Here is a 19947-nt window from a genome sequence, read left to right on the forward strand (position 1 = left end):
ATGTTTACATCTATACACTAAAGATATCCTCCCTCGGCTGAAGCTGTGCTGCCTCCGCATCGGAGCTTGAGAGGGGGAGATGTGGGGTTTCGAGGGGTGCTGGCATCATCGCCGGTTCTGTTGACGACAGCTCTTACTCAGAGACAACCTTGCAACTGGTGGGGTAGAATTAGGACGTTTGACCTGTCTCGGAGCTTTTCTCAAGGGCCACTTACACTTGCAGACAAGCCAATTGGACATTGTCACCATTTTCCCGCCCTCCGGAGCCACCTTTTACTGCCCTTGATAGCCGAACTGGGCCGGGGGAAGAGCTTCTGACTGGCCGCCAGAGCGATATCGTTCGTCGCTGCGTTCCCCTCACAATCTCGTATGGTCAAGAAGTACCCGGCTATTCGTCCCGACTCATTACCAGCAAGAACCCAGAGTTGCCAGCAACCGAGTTCCTATGCAGACTCTTAGATACACCCTGCGCACTCTGCCTTGCCAACGTCTTCCTGTGCGGGTTATCCAAGCTTCTCTCAAGTACCACTCCAGCACCCGGACAACCCTGACCACTGCCCGCCATCCACTCGGTTCCAACAAGGCCGGCTCCTTTCCCTTTGTCTCATCCTCGACAACAACGAGGACGGCGACGACGCCCACTTCAACAAACCGCAACCGCACAATGGCGACCTCCGCAGTGGCAAAGCGCCTCGAGGGCAAGACCATCGTGGTCACCGGCGCCTCGTCAGGCATCGGCCGCAGCACCGCGTTCGAGTTTGCCCGCACGAGCCCCAAGAACCTCAAGCTCGTGCTCACGGCGCGCCGCAAGGACGTGCTCGACCAGATCGCCAAGGACATCAATGCCGAGGTCGGCGACGGCGTCAAGGTCCTGCCCGTCCAGCTCGACGTCAGCAAGCCGGACCAGGTCCGCGGGTTCGTCGAGAGCCTGCCGGAGGAGTTTAGGGAGATCGATGTGCTGGTCAACAATGCGTGAGTGGTGCACACTGCCCTGCTGCTCACTGTCTTTCGTCAACTGGGCTGTCTTTTACAAGACTTGCGTGCGCTTCCTGAGAAACCGCGGCGTCGGCGGCGGCGATGGTCATCTTGCGCATGCCAAATCATATTTTCCTATTCAAGACCGTCGTTTCTGCAAAAGCCAAGACGCCCAACCCACAAGCTAACCATTGCTTCCCTCCGAGACACAGCGGCCTAGTCAAGGGCATCGCCCGCGCTCCCGAGATTGCCGAGGACGACATGCAGATCATGTTCGACACCAACGTGACCGGCTTGGTCAACATGACCCAGGCCGTGCTCCCCGTGTACCTGAAGCGCGGCGGCGGCGTTGGCAGCGGCGACATCATCAACGTCGGCAGCATTGCGGGCCGCGAGGCCTACGTCGGCGGGAGCATCTACTGCGCCACAAAGGCTGCCGTGCGCAGCTTCAACGAGAGCTTGAGGAAGGAGCTCGTGCACACGAGGATCCGGGTCATGGAGATTGACCCTGGCCAGGTCGAGACTGTGCGTTCTCATCGCCTTTGTTTCCCTCCTTGGGAGATTCGATCGGCGTGTGTCACCATGGCTAACGAATGTTGCGGCACGTAGGAGTTTTCCGTCGTCCGGTTTTACGGCGACAAGAGCAAGGCCGACGCTGTCTACGCGTAAGTTCCTGCCTCTCTGGACCTCTTGGACATGCTGATGCTAACTTGGGCACCATAGCGGCTGCGACCCGCTTACCCCCGACGACATTGCCGAGGTCATCGTTTTCGCGGCCGGAAGACGTGAGAACGTCGTCATTGCAGACACGCTGATTCTGCCCTCGCACCAGGGCAGCGCGACCGTCATGCACAAGAAGAGCACCTAGACAAGCAGCTTGGGATTTGATATACATATATATATATATATATATAAGGAGCATTCATTGTATTGCAGCCCGTTGGCCATAGCCATACAAAATCGCGTGTGACCAGCACAGTATTTGCTACCTATCTTACCGTTTACTTACCTTTGTACTCTGTTTGCCACCACGTGCAGGAAAGACTATACAGCACTATCGTCTGAGTTAGCCAGGCTGAACGTGACCAACTAGAAAGTGAGCGGCGAGGATGGGTGTCTTGTATAAGTTCAGACTACCGGTTAAATCATTCACTTGAGTCGGCCAGCTCGCCCCCAGGTCTCAAGACGAAACCCAGGGAGAGCCAGCAAACGGAAGCCAAGCATGACATCAGGACAGACCCCCCGAGGAGGGAAAGCCAAAGAAAACTCCACAACCGATCATCACCGGCGCCTCCCCTCGTGAAAGGGTGGACGCGGCTCCGGTGCGGGAGGGCGGCTCGACTCGCTGTGATCATGGAATGGATATAACTGTTTTCAATCATGATGACATGGGATGTGGATGCGAGGCATGTGCGGCTTGCAGCAGCAAGTGACTTACGCTTTGAGCTTCCACGGTGGGAAAATAGGATCTCGCATGAGCGAAGCATCCTGACGCGAACAAGAGCCTGATTATTCTGAGCAAAGTTAGTCAAGAACCAAACCATGCCATTGTATGATAGGGGTTGAAGAAGGGTTGGGTTGAGTCATAATATCAGAGGTTGTTTTTGGTAAATTTTGTTATCTTCATCTGTTTCAGAAGCAGAACTGAAAATGGTGTATCATCATCGACTCGAGGGGTAGTGGTGCGTTGTTGAGGTCATGGGGATTGCTCCTTACCATTTGCAGGGTTGATAAATTGCAAATCTGCTCATCACAATTGCGACACAATATTTAATATATCCACTATGTGATCCGTTAGTTCTTGGGTCCTGAACACGGATATTGCGTTGGCAGAAAGGAGGGTAGAGGTGATGCTTCAGATGGTAGTGCATGTTGTTCAAGCCGCTCAGGTGATCGCGAGAACTGTGGAAACAAGTTCATCAATAGCAAGGGGGGAGGGGGATAGGAAGGGCAAAGGGCAATGAGGCGTGAGCCAGGTGCTTTGACTTACCAGCAATACAGAGACACAATCTCCAGACAGCGTTGTTCAGCCCAGGCCAGACCGCGAATATGGCAGCGCGTAGCATGACAGAGCCAGCTCCCACCCAGTTCTTACTGGTCGAGACAAATCAATCTCGAGCAAAGGGGTGTCGCCAGCTCTGAAGCTATCCCGCGCGCCACACGGTCGTGGTAGAGCCAGATGTGCAGCCGTGTCCGAAGGTGTGGTGATGAAGCAGGAAGGAAGAATTTGGATCGAGGTGCAGAGAGCGCAAAGAATTTACTTTGACTGCAGAGCTTCCACTTGTCGCTATTGGCTCGTGCGCAACAAGGTGGGGCCTTTCGAGCCCGCAGCCCACCTCTCCGATAGCTGATAGGCAAACCCGCCCGAGCTTAGCTCCAGAAAGTATTTCGAGTGACGCTCTGGAAAGCACGAAGAACGACGTTTGACGACATTTGCAGTGCCGCCCCCCCGGCTCGCCACCTTTCGCATCGAGGACCGCGGTAGAAACGGCCGTGACTACATCAATATCGCCATGGCGGACAGACGAAGGATCAATGGCCCGACGGGCACCACTCTGCCACCTGTTTTCGCGGAGCCTCCATCTCAGCTTCCACGCAAAGCGACCGAGGATGGCTCCCGCAAGATCTGTAAGCTGTCACACACCAACCCCATCTGTTGCTAGCAAGCGTTATACTGATGGGTTTCTCTCCTAGTCCTTAGAACCGGTGTCACCCCTTCAGCCTCTGGCTCGGCGTATATGGAGCTCGAAAACCCCAACGCCAGTCCTGGTGGTCTTGGCGGCAGCACACGAATGAAGCTCACTTGCACTGTCCACGGCCCGCGAGCGTTGCCACGATCTGCCCCATTCTCTCCGCATATGATTCTCACAACACACGTCAAGTACGCCCCGTTCGCCACAAGACAACGCCGCGGATACCTTCGAGACTCGAGCGAGCGAGACTTGGGTGTTCACCTGGAGACGGCGCTCAGAGGAGCCATAATCGCGGACCGGTGGCCCAAGAGTGGTGTCGACATCATCGTCACAATCATCGAGGGCGACCAGGACCGCGACGCGAGCGACTACCAAAAGGAAGCGGACTGGGACATGATGAACGTGCTGGCTGGCTGCATAACGGTAGCGTCCGCTGCCATTGCCGATGCGGGCATTGACTGCGTCGACACGGTGGCTGGCGGCGTAGCGGCTGTCGTCGCAAAAGCCGGCGCGGACAAGCCTTTGATCGTTCTGGACCCGACTTCGTCAGACCTCGACAGGGTACATGCAGCCTGTTGCACAGCGTATCTGCCCTCGAGAGGCGAGGTAACAAATATATGGTTCAAGGGCACGCTACCTGGTAATGGTCTCTCGCTGTATAACGAGCTGCTCGAGAAGAGTCTGGTCGCATGCCAGAACGCCCACCACGTAGTTGTCAAGACTCTGCAAGACACTGTCAAGCAGCAGCAGTCAGACGCGACGTGAGCCGAGCCAGTATGCGCAGCCTGTCAGTTCGAGAGCAGCGCCTCACATCATGGAGATTGCAGTTCTCATCGACCTATACCGGGAGCTACAAAGCATATGCTGTCGAGGTGGAATCATACCCACCAAAATGTGTATCGGCTGTTATGGTGCTCGAAAGACAGCAGCTATTCTCCGCGACAGCATCGGCGTATGGGCCAAGCAGACGGGACATATGATGATTGCAATGGCCACGCATACTTGTGTGATCTGGCAAAGTCGACATGCTGTCCGATCCGGACTCCGAGGCCCAGTCGACCGAGCAGCCATTTGCATAGCTAAGGATTCATGCCATCAGTGAGGGACTTGGGGCCACCTGGTGGAGGTCATGCCATTGAGGAACGTGCAGACCGCCACGATGAGCTGAGCAAGACTGGCTCGCTTGCCAAACAGAAGAAGACGCATGGGTGATTGCTTGACGTGTTACAGCTTGTCAGGCTTGCCACTAGCCTCTGATCTTGTACGCCAGCAATGCCTCGGGCCAGCGACTGATAGCGGGTCGAGCTGTGCTGATAAGACAAGGAACGCGCTGTGACGCGGTTGCTCTAGCGGGTCAGCCACCCCACTTCACCCCTGGAGTTGCTCCTGCAGCGGGCTAAATGTAGTAGCTTCGAGATCCAGTCGCAATGAGACACATTCAAGGCCCCGGGCGGGACATCAAAGTCCGCTCACCGGTGCTGCACTCATGCCCTATGAATTGCCCAAAAATTGCGCTGCCAGAGGTGAATGCCAATGTGCTCTGTGTACCTATGAATTTTGTTTGAATACGTAGCTGAGCCGGTGTTTGCCCTTGGCCTTCTGTCACGCCAAGGTTGCCGTTCCGGAGGAGCCGTTGCTTCCCCCGTTGCCCCGGCCTCGGAAGCTGGCTCTCCCTCCCCGTGCTTATCTGCTCTCCACGCTGATGGCTGTCGACCGCGTGACATGAGCTCATCCATCCACTCCACCCGCTTCCCATCAACCCCAAACACCGTCTTTCGACACACCTACCGCGAATCCGTCCCTAGAGCGGACGACGGAGGCAACCATCCATGGCTGCTCCGGGCGCCGCCCTCGGCCCGACTCCGACTGTTTTTGACAACTCGAGCGCCTGGCACAACTTCACCCTCTGGACCCTGCAGCACTTCAACGTCACCCGCTATGCTCCGTCTCTCGAGGATCTCATCTTTGCAGGCCCTCGCATGCTCACAAAGCTCGGCTCCATCATCTCCCTTCCCGACGCCATCGATGGCTTTGGCCAGCGCGTGATCCCTGACGCCACCGGCTCCGACTACTTCCTTACCACCACTCCAGCCGTCGCCGTCTTTGGCAGCGAGGGCATAGCTGCTGCTGCTGTCGCTGGGGCCGAGGCTTCCGTGGCTGCTGTTGCTGCCGAAGTGATGGACGCCGACACAGACCCGACCGCAGTCATGTCGAGGTTCTCCCTCGAAGGCGCCAGAGGTCTAGGCAGCGTATTCAGCTATGCGACGAGCAAGTGGGCATTGAGCTGTGTTGCCATGGTACGTCAGACCTTGCTTCCACAATGATAATGCACAAACAACTGGGTGGCTGACTGGCCATGCTCATTTTCAGGCTATCATATTGAACCGAACACACATCTTCGCTGCATCTCGCCGCAGGCTCCGATTGACGTGGCATATTCGCCTCTTTCTTCGATTCCTCCCGATCGTCCTCTTCTCGCTTCAGGCTGTCCAGCTGCTTCGCTCGATACAATGCCAGACTTCTCCCGACTTTGCCGAAATGCGCTGGGGTAATTCCAGCAAATCCTCTGAGCTCATGTTTGCGCAAGACGGCGGATATCTCCACAGCGTCAGCTCTATGCTTCTGCTTGGATCAAGCGACTATGAGAGCTGTCGTGCTGTGTCGATGGTGCCGTCCAAGTCTTTCGAGTTCTCCAATGAACTCCGAGGTTCTCTCTCACGCCTCTGGCCTCTATTCGGCACACTTTGCTTCAGTCATTTCGTCGAGACCATCTCTTGCGCCTTGCAAGGACGGCCTGTAGCCGTCGAGACCGGCATGACTCTGTTCGAGCATTCGCTAGCGTTCGCGGAAGCTGATGCCGCTATCAGTAATCAGCTCGGCTGGGGCCTGTTTTCTAACGGCTCCACGACAAATCCCACCATCCAGACTGCTTCAGGGGCCAACATTGCCATTTCACGATCTATGATCATGAGGCGGGTGAACACGCCACCCGAGGTTCTAATGGTGGGGTTCTTGTCAGCCATGAGCCATTTGACAAGCCACGTCCTGGGTGTGTTTGGTGTGCAGAGCAAGTATCGCCTCTATAGCACGGGGCTGTGGGCTATGTGCTTCATGGTCACCATCGTGTTTGAGGCGTATAGATTCTCCCTTGAGAGCCCTACTATGATGGGCTTGTTCAGGTACCCGACGGTCTGCATTCTTGGCTTTGTGCCACATGTTCTTGTGCTGGGAGGCATTCTGGTGTGCGCTGTCATATACGGGTTAGCATTGGTAGTGGCCGCCCTATCACCTTCCCCGGGCGAAGCACAGTGGACTTTCCGGGCTCGTCTCCGGCAAGCACACGAGAACATGCAGGCGAACATCTCGCTCTCAGAGATCCGCATAACGCGCGAGATGGACTTTTACACGGCACTTCTGCGAACAGGCTTTGGCGTTATCACCATGGCGAGTGAGGCGGTGTATCTGAACGAGGATCGCAACGTCAACCTAAAGGCACGAACCTGGCTAGAGGAAGAACGGTATCGCGAACTGGACTCTCTGCGGATGCAGTGGGCTACTTCTGGCGACGGGAGTTCGCGATTTGACTCTGTGGGGACGATTGGTCTGGTCCCAGTAAAAGACGGCCAGGTCGGCGCTTCGAATGGCTTCGCACGTGAGCGGGCTGCACAGAAGATTCCCAAGAGCAAGCTAGGCGACCGGCGTTCGAGGGACGGCGTCGGCGCTTCGGAACGCAGCAACAGATGGCTCCTGGCTCTAGAGTTTGTCATGAACATCAATAAGCTCGTGCTGCGGTCTGGAGCTGTCGTGCTCATCAAGGTCTTGTCTACCATTGGCGTACCCACTCCTCGTTGGCTCACCTGGTGCGCCAGCATAGGCAAGCCGGCAAAGAAGGACGAGCCAAGGTCATCGGGTTCAACGCGATCCAGAAAGACCCGTCTCACGGACAGCCAGGGCCGGTCCTATCTCCTGAATGACGAGAATGCTGATTTTGAGGCTGAGGTCTGCAAGCAACTGGAGCAATCTCCCGAGACTGCATCTTTGGGCCGTGAAGAGATCGATGCCCGTCTCTACAACGCATGGAAGAAGGGTAGCCTTTGGGGCAATACCGATACCAGCGGTGACTGGGAGCCGGAAGAGCGGGATGATGATTGGGACTCTACCAGCATGATCTACAGTGTGGCGGATACCGAAGCCGAATCGATAGACGAGCGAGATGCATGGATGGACTACGAAGAGGAAGATGGTGCCGAGGGTCAGCGCACGCCGACCCAGAGGTCACCGCGAGCCTCGAGGGAGAGCACGCCTTTCGACCAACCTATCGGCATGGACGATCTGGCACGCCTGCTGCACCCACAGAGCCCAGAGGAGCGCCAAGAAGCCCACACACTTGCCGCCCATCTCAGCAGCGAACGGATTCTTACGAGATCACAATATGCGAAACTGCAGCAAATCCAGCGCACGAAGATCCTGCTCAACTCTACCGTCGCACGCCGCGCGGCAGATCTGCCACCTCCCTATGTGAACGCGAAGCTATCCCCTCACGATGAGGCTGAGCTCCTCGAGCAGCTCATCATAGCCCGGCGACGAATGCATTTCATGCAGAGTCTTCCGTCGGCTTCAAGTCCTCAGACAGAGCCCAAGGAGACCACTTACGGCGAGGATGACGGGCTGGGCACGGGCGCGCCTGTGTGCGTTGTTTGCCACACGAGCCCGCGAAGCATCATTGTCTGGCCGTGCCGTTGTCTCAGTCTCTGTGACGAGTGCCGTGTGACGCTGGCCATGAACAACTTTGACAAGTGTGTATGCTGCCGACGCGAAGTCATCAGTTTCAGCAGGATCTACGTTCCCTAGATTTTCGTTTCTGCTTCGCTTGGGACGTGGAAGTTATTCTCACCTTTTTCATTGATTTATCTGCAATATCATTAGCGACAATGGTTTAAGTGCTCCCTCTCGGCCAGTTTTGTCAAGTTTAGGACGGTACATAATGAATCTCACAGGTATACTGGGCACATTCAGGATGCGAGCTGTGACAGGGCCACCCCTTTCCGTGAATGAAAGTTGAGCAGAACGGCCATTTATTGTAGAATTTCTCGCCAATTGGTTGCCTTTTGGCAGTGTGGCGTTTGATCTTGCTAAGGCAAACATTTTTGAACGCGGGTTTATCCTCGACATCGGCCCAGGAAAAAGTCCAAGTAATGCCAGGTGCTGAACTCCGCAAGTAGACTCACATCATGAAGTCGACAGACTCACAAGGTCTTGATCACCTGCTCGGGACTTGACCAATACCGGGGCCATTGGAATCATTGAAAGTCACACGGGCGGATAACAACACGCTCCTTGCCCGTGTTGCAAGCACCCCCCCCCCCCTTCTCCGGGAGGGCCTCCTCGTCATCACGCGGTTTTCCCTCGAAACTAATCCTGTGGCCGCTCCAGAAATGTTGGATCACTGCGAACCTTGCCTTCAAACTTCTTCCACCACTCCTGGAAGGCCTTGAGGGGGACGACCTCAACCTCTCCGGCCTGCCCGCTGAAGCTCGACAAGAAGTTGTACGCGTTCTGTATTATCCGCTGGGCGAGCTCCTGCGCCGACGGCTGCTGCGCCGCCGAGTCCCCCGGCCTCGTGGACGCGAGGCCGTTGCTGCTGGTGCTGCTGTTGGCCTTCTCCTGCTGCATCCTCTCGGCCACGCTGCCGGCGTCCTCGACGTTGACGCCCAGCACGACCACCTCGGCCGCGGGCTGGCCCGGCTGGGAGGCGGGCGCGGGGGCCGTGGGCAAGGTGTCGGCGTTGAGCTTGAAGACGGCGCTCTCCTTGCCGGGTCCCACGCCGCCGAGGAACTTGAAGTTGGGAGCCTCGGTGCCGCTGACGAGGGCGGCCGGGTTGAGGGCGAGGTATATGGCGGCGGCGGTGTTTGGGGGAAGCGTGATGCCCGGGAGCAGGAAGACGGCGACGTGGGAGAAGTGGCTGTGGCCGGACCCGGCACCGCCGCGGGAGGGGACGGCGTAGAGGAAGGACGTCGGGGAGGGCTGGGATGTCGGCTGGGTTATTAACGGCTGGCCTGCAGGGAGGATGCCGAGGATGGGCTGGGTGGAGGAGGAGGAGGAGGATGGATCGGCCATTGCTGCTGCTGCTGCTGCCGTGGCTGCGGGTGCCTCTGGGAAGGTCGAGTCGAGTCGAGGGTATGTATGGTCGCGTGCTTGCTTGCCTTGGTTCCCCGGAGGAGTGGTTTTGCCTTCCCCGCGCGCGCGCGTGCTATGTGGCCGTGGGGTGCCTGTCGTCTGTCGTCGCTTTCACTGCTCACGAGCACGGGCGTGTGACAGGCAAGGCAATGCGTGACGCGACTGCGCGATCTGATGCTGCAATGCACACACACATGCATGCAATGCGTGCAAGCACGTCTCGAAGCTTCGAGCTTGTGCTCGCTCAGGGTCTCGTCCGCGGCACGTCAGCCTGCATTTCCTGGTGGGGCGGGGCCCCCTCCGAGCACCGGCCTGCCCTCCGGGGCCTCTTCTGCCGCCTCCGAAACCACCGCCGCCGCTGCCGGGCACCGCCTTCGACCTCCTGTCTGCCTTGTGATAGGTGGTGTTGTGTTTTGAGTGCCGCCAACTTCAACCCCGCTGCTACTGCTGCACCTTCTGACATGTGTATGTAATACTTGGCATCCAGACCAGGCCCATGACAGCGTTCAATTCGAGGCCAACATTATCAGCTGCAAGTTGGCAGCAGTATTAGTCCTCGTTAGAACCCCCCTCGCGAATCCCCAGCACCGGATGCTAAGCCGGACCGTCCGCACGGGCCCGAAGCTCCGGAAAAGGCGCGTCTCGCACCTGCAAATCAGTCCTGCCCCCGTACCGAATCAGTATTGCATATCAGTCGGTCTGTTTTTCCAGCCGAGATCGCCTATCTGCCCGAAACCTCGTCTTTTCTCAACCAAACAGGCAGCTGCCGATCCAGTCGAGGCCTACGCTGGTCGTCTGCGCGCAATGACTGCCGGCAAGATGCGCATGACCAATCTAGACCTGATGAGAGTGGCCGATGCGTGAGCTCCTTTTCTTTCCTTCTTACATGTATTCAATCAACGTTCTTCCGCCTCGACAAGCAGACATACGAGCAAGCAGGCAAGGCAACACAAAGAAAACCCCGAAACAAAAGCTCGGCCCGTCGCACCGCCAGCCCGGCTACAATTCGTGTGCCCTCACGAAAAACCATCGCACACCCAACTGACTAGAAACTGACACTCTCGCGCGCGTTTGCAGCTTCCCTTATGCGGACAAGCCCGCCGAGGCCGCCGACCACGCGGCGCTCATGTCGACCCTGTACACTCTCGTCTGGAAGGACAACCGCACCGTCCTGGGCTATCTGCGGGACCACGTCGTCGAGGCCCTGCTGGCGGTGCCCGAGCCGATCCGGGGTCCCGTGACGGTGGACCGGGAGGCGCGCACGATTCACGCCTTTGAGTCGTCGGCGGGAGAGGCCCGGCGCACAGAGACGGTGGGCAAGGTCATGGCGTACTGGCGCGACAACGACACGTTCGAGGTGCTCAGGGGCTGGAGGGACGAGCCGTGGCCGGTGTACGGGTCCGTCGACGAGGTGCTGTACAGCGTTGAGCGCAGCGGCGCGGGGCTGTTCGGGGTTCTGCGCCACGGGGTGCACATGATGGCGTATGTCTTGGATAATGACGGGGAAGGTGAAGAAGGAGAAGGGAAAGGAGATGACCGGCAAGCCGGCACGCCAGGGCATCGGATGAAGATCTGGATCTCGCGGCGCTCCCCCACGAAACAGACATATCCCGGCATGCTGGACAACACGGTCGCGGGCGGTTTCATGACGGGCGAAATCCCCTTTGAGTGCATGGTGCGGGAGGCCGACGAGGAAGCCTCGCTGCCCGACGCCCTGATGAGGGAGCGCTGCAGGCACACGGGCATCGTCACGTACATCCACATCACCGACGAGCGCGCCGGCGGCGAGGCAGGGCAGATCTATCCGGAGATGCAGTGGATCTACGACATCGAGCTCCCGCCCGACGTGATCCCCGTGCCCAAGGACGGTGAAGTCGCCGGGTTCGAGCTCATGACCGTCGAGCAGGTGCAGGACGAGCTGGCCAGGGGCAGCTTCAAGCCCAACTGCGCGCTTGTGCTGCTCGAGTTCTTTGTCCGGCATGGCATCTTGACTCGGGAGAATGAGCCGGGCTTTGACGAGATTGTGGCCAGGATGCACAGGGCACTGCCGCTGCCGGGGCCGCACCTGGCTTATCGTTCTCCGTCGTGAGCCTAGAGTATATATGCAGCAACAGGTCTCTAGCTTCACCTTCATGAATTATGGTGGCGTGCGTCCTGGCGAGTCTGTTCGTCCCGTGGAAACGTGGTTGAATATGACATGCACGAATTGCCTCGGGGGAGGGGAACAAGACCAGGCATTTTTAACGTCGGTTGCTTTTGAAGCCTTCTTCCCTTCATTGCTCGAGAAACCAACCATCCGTCTTCTGAAATCATTTTTACGCTTGGTAAAGAGGTCAAGAACGGCCAATCAATGCTATCCAACCAATTACATGCAATCTGACTTTGTCTATCATGTCTGAACGCCGAGCGCCTGCCCTTTCAATTTTGAGTTCGTTTGTTTGCTCTTTTGTCGTAGCTTTGGTCTTACACGTTCACTTATTTCTTCACCAGAAGATAGGTGTTGTCGACGTGTAGCGGCGTAAGCTTCTTGTAGGGGCCTTCCAACTCCATCAACAAACCGCCAAAGGAAATGTAGGCACGACTGCAGAGAAGATCTAGGTCAGCAGCCGTCATGTCATGGAAAGTCTCTGCGCGCCTCGAGACAGCGCACACGGCGCCCGAGGAGAAATACTCACATGGTCTGCCCATCCTTGCCATCCTCAAACTTGTAGATCTTGCCGTGGCAGACGTAGTCGTACATATCGGCCAGGGTGCTTTCGTCACGGGTGTCCTTCCAGCCCTTCTCGTCGTCGTCGCGGGAGCCGTCGAGGGACAGCGACGTCGCCAAGACGACCTGCAGGTTCTCGCCGACCTGCGCGGGGAAGAGCTCGATGTTGATGTCGAGCTTCATCTGCGTCTGGTTGTCGGCCGAGGTCGCAGTGATGCGCGCCACGCGGTCGTACTTGGACTGGTCGTAGTCGGTGACCGTGAAGCTGTCCTCGAACAGTTGCGCGTCGCCTGCGAGGTTCGCCATGGTTGCTGTGTTGTGCAATCGAAATGCGTCGTTCTGTGTGTCGGCTGAGCGGAGGCTTCAACGCAGGCTGCGGGCGAGAATTTTCTGGTCGTTGCCGGACGCGAGAGCTAGAATGATCAGAGCTTGGAAAAAAGAGGCTGGCCTGCGATGCTCGGTGGAATTGCTGGCGGCAGGCACAATCGATAGCGCTTCCGCGGGGCAGGTGCACCCTCCAGACGCTCTTTTGCTTGCTGGAGCCGCCTGCATGGGTGTGGATTTCACGACGCAACATTACCAGCGGACCATTTTGGCAATCTTCATTTTGAGGTTCCGCTGCTTCTATATACGAGCAGAGAAGTTGTCGGTTTCCTGAGACCGGTTCTAGTCCATGGCAACGACACAGTCATGTCGTTCAGAAAGAGGAATGCCGTCATCAGCACTTCTGCAGCCACCCCCACGGTAGGCAAGCTCACAAATGCCCAGATACCCGGAGTGCGGCCCTCTCCATACGACAGCCGCCCGACCATATCCACGGGCACCCCTTCGTTGGACAGTCTCATGGCTGGGCATGCTGGCCTTCCTCTGGGCACGTCGTTGCTCGTCCAGGAACACGGAACAACCGACTTCGCCGGCATCCTGGTCAAGTACTATGCCGCCGAAGGGCTTGTCCAGGGACATCAGGTGCATGTCCTTGGCCTGCATGAAGGTTGGAAGAACGAGCTGCCGGGCATAGCAACACCCTCCTCTTCGAGGAAGGACACCACGGCCTCATCCGGAGACAAGATGAAGATTGCATGGCGGTACGAGACCCTCGGCGCCGCGAGTGCTTCCAGAGGTAGGAAGTCCTTTAGGCGACAGTAAATGAGATGGCCTCAAGCTCACCATTTCTTTTCTCCTTCGACAGAACGAAACACAACTGTCCATCAGTCCGTAGCTGGGGCTAGCTCGGCACCTATATTCTGCTACCCCTTTGATCTCAGCAAAAAGCTCAGCTCCGGCGATGTCAAGGGTCAAATCAAGTTCCACCCATCAATGAGCTCGCCCAGCTTCAAACCACCAGCCAAAGCGCTGCAATCGCCATTCAAGTTATTCATCAAGGATTTGAGATTGAAGCTGGCCAACTCGGCTCCGGATCTCGTACACCGAGTTATTGTGCCAGGATTACTACTTCCGACAGCATACTCGGGGTCCTCTTGCCGACCTGAAGAAGTTCTGCAATTTATGCATGCCCTCCGCGCCCTTTTGCGCGAGTATGCTGCTCGCCTGACGGCTCTCATCACACTTCCCGTCACACTGTACCCACGCTCTACGGGACTTACTCGATGGATGGAAATACTCAGCGACGGTGTCCTCGAGCTTATTCCCCTGCAGTCCAATGCGATTCATGCACCTCCGCCCACGTCGAAATCGGATCCCAAGTCCGAAGAGCAGACACAGGGTCTTTTGAAAGTCCACAGCTTGCCCGTCTTCCATGAGAAGGGAGGAGGCTCGTCGGAGAGCTATGCATCTCGGGAGGACCAGGCTTTTAGTCTCAGTCGGTCCAAAGGACTCGTCATTCGGCCTTTCAGCTTGCCTCCAGTTGGTGAAGAGGAGGAAGAGAAGAAGAAACAGGATGCTGGCAAGTCAATGGACTTCTAAAGCTTCGTCCTTGCAGTCAGCCGACATCCAGCCTCGATCGGTCTCGGTGCTCTGAAATTTGGCAAACCTGTTCTGAATCACCAGTACAAGCTTTCACGAACTGGACAACGGTTCAACTCGCGATGAGCAGGCGCATTCAGCTGGTCTCGTTGTTCTCAAAGGTTGCATGGGGGAGCTTCGATGCTGCTGAGCATAAGTAGGCAAGCTCCCACCACGCTGCAGGTAGCTTACCCGGCAAGGCCCCACATTCTGACCCAGTCTTGCAGTGACTCAAATTTGAGGTCGCAGCACATTTTCCAAGTTCTCTTCTCCCTTTAACAACCACAATCGCCAACATCAGGTAAGTCTATCCCCCTCGCCGTGGTCTCTGCACAACCTTCAATCATACCCAGGCTTTCATGATTACTCCAAAATCAATATCTGTCAATCCCCAGATGCTACAAAAGTAGCAGTTGTTGATACACGATTTGTTACACACCTATGATTTTACTGCCTTTCATACCTCTCATCACTTTTCGTATGCACATACTTTGGGACGTCAGGCTAACAAGCTTGCAAAGATCAGGAATAATCTTGCATTTCGTCTAGCTGGACGTTAAGTCTGAAGCACTGTTGGCGCGTGTCTAGCACAAAGACGGGCAAACATGGCGGCAGAAACCTCCTTGGCCATGGCTGCTGCTGATCATCCAATGGTTCGCATAACGCGCGTAGCATCGCGTTACCTCATTTTTGACATTGACGACGTGATGTTTCTCCGACGCCACCACAATCTGTGCAGTGTCTTTAGTGGCACAGTGCCGCAAAATCCACAGCAGAATGTGTTCATGGGCCTGCCGGTGGAGCTCATGGCTGAGGAAGCAAGAGCTCTCGTGGAAGACGGGGCTGCTTATGTAGTTGAAGATGCCGACTTCCACTTGCGCCTGGTGACTGAGCTTACCAAGCGCGCATCACTGGCCGCCAAAAAGTCTGAAGTTGATGTGGCGGTGCACGACCGTGAGGACTTTGGAAAGCAACGGGACGAGTACCTGATGGATATCACCCAGAAGGGCACAGCCGTTATGCAAGCGCATCTTGACGAGAAGCAAGCTCTGCGAGAGGCGTCTCTGCTGAAGGCCTCCACGGGCAAGAAGAACAAAAAGGGTAAGCGTGCAGGTGGTGATGTGGCTGGGCAGCCTAGCCAGACCTCGCAAACGGACGAACCTGCTGTCCCGAGCAAGCCGGCAGAAGACGACGGCGACGAGGGACTCTTCGGTCCGCCCGAACCCGTTGCTCCTCCTGCTTTGCGAAAGGCGCAGAAGGATACGCCGGCACCATCAATCCCTTATGCAGTCACTCCGACGACTACGGGGCCCTTGCTAGGACGAACGGCTGGGCCTCCAGCTCCGGGCACCCAAGAATGCAGCCTGATGGTTGACGTGCCGCCTTCATATCCGCTCTTCAAACACCTCCACGACAAAGGGTACTACATGATGCCAGGCCTGCGCTTCGGATGCGACTACAACGTATACCCCGGCGATCCTTTGCGATTCCACGCGCACTTCCAGGCCACCAGCTATGGCTGGGACGAGGAGATCAACATGATGGACCTCACGGCCGGTGGCCGTCTAGGCACGGGTGTGAAGAAAGGTTGGCTCGTGGGCGGAGCCGGGCCGGCTGTGGCGGACGAGGAAGCACCGCAGACGCAGGAAAAGCCGAAACACGCTGCCCGGGCATTCTGTCTGGAGTGGGCGGGCATGTAGTCGTCTCATTATCTAAAAATATACCCCATGCATTTTATACAACGATCCGTAATCATTTGATGACGTGCCTCGAATCATCTTGAGCCAGCTCATGTTCACTCTCGACAATCGCCTGTTCCGCAGGTGTATGCGTTTCATGAGCCCTGGCCAGTCTCACCAGGGCTTTGGTCACAATCATAAGGAAAGGCGCCTTCTCCGGGTGTTCATGTCATCCAACAGTGGCCGCAGCAGCATCGCGCTTGCAAACGACAACCCCTGAGCGAATTCGAACTTTTGATATCGTTCTTCTCGTGGATTCGGCTACAGCATAAAGCTTCCATACAGAGAAATATTCCCAGATCCCTCGGAACAAAGGGTCTGGTCAGGGCTCCTATGCAACAGCAAAAATAAACAAGGGAAAAGCAGCCCTCTTTCCTTGCGATGCCAAATGACTCTCTTCCGAAACAACGAACAAACTCCAAGCCGAAAGACGCAGAGAATCAAGATAAAACGCCAGACACCTTGGCCCATCTTTCCAAAAGAAGCTTGAACTCGTTAAAAACGCCACAGCCCACATATCGTGAAAGCTTCAGTGCACATGAGTGCACCTGCTGTGTCCTTGGATAAGGAATATACGCTGCCGACCAGACGGCTAAAATTGATGAAGAGGAGCAAGATGAAGGGGATTGCCGTCTGGTCATAATATAAAGGTGACAAGAATGAAGTAAAAGTTTGTCCAGGCCGGCCAGCCGCGGCGGGCGTTTGGCCAAATTAGTCCTCGTTCAAAGGTGTCATTAAGGGGCTTTTGAGGCGCGTGGGACTGCCGTTGCGACTCCTCCGGCCTGCGTTCAGCATTTGTGGGACAAGACGCTCGCGACTTTCGGTGCGGACCACAAGGCCGGCCCGATCGAGCGCACTACCCGGGTGCAAAGACTTGCGTAGGTCGTCAAAACTGCCGACATTGATCTTTGGCGTCGCCAAGCCCGATGCTCTGCCAATTCGGGAGCCATCACCGCTGCTGTCCGAGTTTTCGCCCTCGTCAGAGGACGTCTCGGCAAGTTCAAACTGGTCCACGTCCCCTTCCTCGAGAACGCGTTCGTAATTGTGGCTGCCGCGGCGAAACCACTTGTTCCGGATGGCAGAAAATCCCCTGGCGGACTTCTTAGGACTGCCGGGTTTCCGCCGTGGCCGTAGAATGGAATTGAGCTTGACGTACAGGCCCATTCTCCTGTCGCGCTTCCTGAATAGAAAGCCAAAAATCAAGAATATTATAACGAAGACAAGGACCGCTGTGGATGTTTTAGACTTGGCTTGATCGATGAGATCCTCGGCTGCGTCACTCCAATCGTTGTCGAAATCCGCGATCAGGCTCGCATTGTACGTGGAACCCGCGTACTGAAAATCGCTAGGTACACCAGGCACATTGCTGCCAAACCCGACGGGAAGATTTGAACTGCTCCGTGGTGGGACTTGGCCAGATGCGTAGAGCACCATTTTGCCCAAGGTCCAACTGACTTCAGTTCCGCTGATCTTGTCAGCAGCCTGGAAAGGTTCGAGGAAGCCCTTCTCTTTGGCAGCTTCTCCAATCTCCTTGGCGATGTCGTTATCAGGTGTCGGGGCTTCTTCAATGCCGGCCCGTGGGATACCCAGGCCTTCGTGAAGCACGCTAATGAGCCAGGCCGCCTTGAAGCATGCCTCCTGAGCTTCCTTCTCCGGGCTATTTTTCCGCGACTCAAGGCCGACCACGAGCTCTTCCCACTCCGTACTACAGAACTCTTGGACTTTCTTCTGGTATGTGTTGAAGTCGTAGATGTTCTCATTGCCGTCCGCGAAGACACCGTGCGTCGTATGCCAGTATTCGGATACGCCAACAAAGTGGTTGACTTCGAAGTCGATGGAGGGAACGTGCTGGCCATTGAGCAAGCACGGGTCTTCCTCGCAAGGCTTGTCGAGTCCAAGCAATGGTTTGGTTCGTCTCTGGCACTCATCCCACATGCCAGTGCCAACAAGCTCGAGTTCCTCCGTGACGCCCTCGATCAGGTCGCCGTTCTCTGTGGTGCGGAGACCTCTGGGAAGGCACGGATCGGGGACTTCGTGTTCGCCTTCGATCAGAAACTCGCTCACCAGCTCTTCCACGTACCGCCGCCTTGCTTCGTTCATGCCAAATCCGAGCCAGGTAGTGGTGAAGACCTTGTGTTCACTCGGCGCCCCATCCAACGTCCGCATTCGCACCAACTGGAGGTCTTCCGGATGTTGCGCAGCTACAGTCGAGTTGGGCGCAAAGGCAATCTGCGCAGACGCACCGCCCATGTCGAGAAATCCATACGTGTGGTGGTCCTTGCCATGGAGATGACCCTTGGGGTCATCAAAGCCACCCAGCAAGTAGTTTGCCGCAATCCATCCATACAGTCCTTCGGTCGAACCAGGAATAACTTGGATGTGGGACGAACAATCCGGAAGGGAGAACTTTGTCTCGGCGCGGAAATATGTGCAGATCTGGTCCAGCACAGCTCGCTGCTGGACAACCGGTAACAGACGCATACCGGCTGTGGCCATCAGGAAGATCGGCGTGTCGGGTTGCTTATCGAGGGGTACGACATCCTGTGCATGTTTGATCAGGGATTTCAGATGCTCCGGACCGATATCCTCGGGGTGGTCACCGAACGTTGACACTCCTGGTCGAATCTTCTTTGTCCAGCTCTTTTTAGTCTTGAGTTCCGGCAGCCGTCGAAGTTCCTCCGGCGAGTCGGCATCCTTGATGACATGCGCAGCATTTTCCCAGCGATAGACGTGGAGCCGTGTGCCGGATGAGCCAGCATCGAGGATTACTCCCCATCGCCCTGTCACAGATTAGCACATTATACACTTGCGAGTATTGGCGACTGATGATTGAGAGGAGAGATCTCACATTTGTCCTTGCCCATGCTGCGTTCAGTGGGTGTCGAGGTTGACGTGCGATCGCCTCCCAAGTAGATGAGTGGTGTATCCTTGTGAACCCTGCGTCTTCGAGTGGTGTCGCTTGTGGTCGCTTTACAACCCGGTCATGATATTATGATTGATCCCTTCTGCACTCCGATTCGTCCCGTCGTAAGTCAAATTTCGAGACAAGCAGCTGCTTGGTGTAGCAATTCGTCAGTAGTCGAGCATGGGAACCGCAATTTGAAGACGTGTCGTTGCTCTCTTTGTCGGAATGTTTTGAAGTCGCGTTCGTTCGTGGATAGGGGCGTGTGCGTCGAAGGGGGCGCGCGCCGGGGCGGGTGGCTTCGCGGATGTTGTTGTTTCTTCAGAGTGAGCGTGGTGGATAAGATTTCAAAGGACCGACGGATGCGCGGGAGCTGTCAAGAACGAAAGGAGCCGGAGCCGGAGCCGCAGACCAAGAACGAGGCCAGAGAGGGAGGGCGGTTAAGGTTGCGTAGTGGCCGCGAGTTGCGCAGTCGACGAAGTAAGATTTGGGGGTGGGCGGAGACAGGCGAGCGTGTAATTAGTAGGAGCTAGCGACGCTAATAGAGGGCTGCGTTGCGCAGGTAGATGCTGGAGCGTGGGCGTGTAGTGGGTGGCCAAGCTCGCACAAGACAAGCCGTGGTGTCTCGACTCTGAACGACTTCTCGGTAGACACAGAGAGGGTTTAGTTTGGATTGGCCGTCGCGGGAGAATGAAGACCAGGTGAGAGAGGACGCAGCAACGAGCAGCAAGAACAAGAAGAGCATGTAGGAGATGACAGCGTGCGGTACAAGAGCGTGCCCTCTCGGTGACA

General features: G+C 56.5%; 9 protein-coding genes across 9 annotated transcripts; 6 read left to right on the forward strand and 3 right to left on the reverse strand.

Moving 5' to 3' along the window:
* Positions 1-664: 664 nt before the first annotated feature.
* On the forward strand, positions 665-1843 carry B0I36DRAFT_238476 (NADP-dependent L-serine/L-allo-threonine dehydrogenase ydfG; the record flags this gene model as incomplete). The annotated part of the gene is made up of 4 exons (XM_046149620.1): positions 665-972; positions 1188-1500; positions 1585-1640; positions 1699-1843. 4 exons carry the CDS (start codon positions 665-667, stop codon positions 1841-1843), a joined length of 822 nt encoding a protein of 273 aa, XP_046015756.1.
* A 1645-nt stretch (positions 1844-3488) lies between these two features.
* B0I36DRAFT_347403 (3' exoribonuclease family, domain 1-domain-containing protein) lies at positions 3489-4433 on the forward strand (the record flags this gene model as incomplete). Its single annotated transcript, XM_046156566.1, has 2 exons — positions 3489-3603; positions 3670-4433. 2 exons carry the CDS (start codon positions 3489-3491, stop codon positions 4431-4433), a joined length of 879 nt encoding a protein of 292 aa, XP_046015757.1.
* A 1064-nt stretch (positions 4434-5497) lies between these two features.
* On the forward strand, positions 5498-8519 carry B0I36DRAFT_238985 (uncharacterized protein; the record flags this gene model as incomplete). Its single annotated transcript, XM_046149658.1, has 2 exons — positions 5498-5965; positions 6039-8519. The coding sequence occupies 2 exons, from the start codon at positions 5498-5500 to the stop codon at positions 8517-8519; spliced, it is 2949 nt and encodes a 982-aa protein (XP_046015758.1).
* A 561-nt stretch (positions 8520-9080) lies between these two features.
* B0I36DRAFT_238611 (uncharacterized protein) lies at positions 9081-9785 on the reverse strand (the record flags this gene model as incomplete). Its single annotated transcript, XM_046149628.1, has 1 exon — positions 9081-9785. One exon carries the CDS (start codon positions 9783-9785, stop codon positions 9081-9083), a length of 705 nt encoding a protein of 234 aa, XP_046015759.1.
* On the forward strand, positions 9773-11934 carry B0I36DRAFT_373042 (NUDIX hydrolase domain-like protein; the record flags this gene model as incomplete). Its single annotated transcript, XM_046160159.1, has 3 exons — positions 9773-9845; positions 10895-11353; positions 11402-11934. The coding sequence occupies 3 exons, from the start codon at positions 9773-9775 to the stop codon at positions 11932-11934; spliced, it is 1065 nt and encodes a 354-aa protein (XP_046015760.1).
* Positions 11935-12320: 386 nt separating this feature from the next.
* B0I36DRAFT_239479 (DNA-directed RNA polymerases and 3 polypeptide) lies at positions 12321-12858 on the reverse strand (the record flags this gene model as incomplete). Its single annotated transcript, XM_046149693.1, has 2 exons — positions 12321-12426; positions 12521-12858. The coding sequence occupies 2 exons, from the start codon at positions 12856-12858 to the stop codon at positions 12321-12323; spliced, it is 444 nt and encodes a 147-aa protein (XP_046015761.1).
* Positions 12859-13137: 279 nt separating this feature from the next.
* On the forward strand, positions 13138-14687 carry B0I36DRAFT_95435 (elongator complex protein 4). Its single transcript, XM_046163645.1, has 2 exons — positions 13138-13672; positions 13742-14687. The coding sequence occupies exons 1-2, from the start codon at positions 13243-13245 to the stop codon at positions 14473-14475; spliced, it is 1164 nt and encodes a 387-aa protein (XP_046015762.1). The 5' UTR covers positions 13138-13242; the 3' UTR covers positions 14476-14687.
* On the forward strand, positions 14688-16400 carry B0I36DRAFT_95436 (uncharacterized protein). The gene is made up of 2 exons (XM_046163646.1): positions 14688-14815; positions 15036-16400. The coding sequence occupies exon 2, from the start codon at positions 15120-15122 to the stop codon at positions 16212-16214; it is 1095 nt and encodes a 364-aa protein (XP_046015763.1). The 5' UTR covers positions 14688-14815; positions 15036-15119; the 3' UTR covers positions 16215-16400.
* Positions 16401-16964: 564 nt separating this feature from the next.
* On the reverse strand, positions 16965-19117 carry B0I36DRAFT_347410 (nucleoside phosphatase family-domain-containing protein; the record flags this gene model as incomplete). Its single annotated transcript, XM_046156567.1, has 2 exons — positions 16965-19033; positions 19102-19117. The coding sequence occupies 2 exons, from the start codon at positions 19115-19117 to the stop codon at positions 16965-16967; spliced, it is 2085 nt and encodes a 694-aa protein (XP_046015764.1).
* Positions 19118-19947: the final 830 nt, after the last annotated feature.

Source organism: Microdochium trichocladiopsis, assembly GCF_020744255.1.
Source record: "Microdochium trichocladiopsis strain MPI-CAGE-CH-0230 chromosome Unknown B0I36scaffold_3, whole genome shotgun sequence".
Taxonomy (NCBI): Eukaryota; Fungi; Ascomycota; class Sordariomycetes; order Xylariales; family Microdochiaceae; genus Microdochium; species Microdochium trichocladiopsis.

Coding starts and splice junctions, on each gene's coding strand:
- B0I36DRAFT_95435 (XM_046163645.1), top strand. CDS start 13,243: ATGTCGTTCAGAAAGAGGAATGCCGTCATCAGCACTTCTGCAGCCACC. Junction 13,673..13,741: donor CGCCGCGAGTGCTTCCAGAG/GTAGGAAGTCCT, acceptor CTCCTTCGACAG/AACGAAACACAACTGTCCAT.
- B0I36DRAFT_95436 (XM_046163646.1), top strand. CDS start 15,120: ATGGCGGCAGAAACCTCCTTGGCCATGGCTGCTGCTGATCATCCAATG.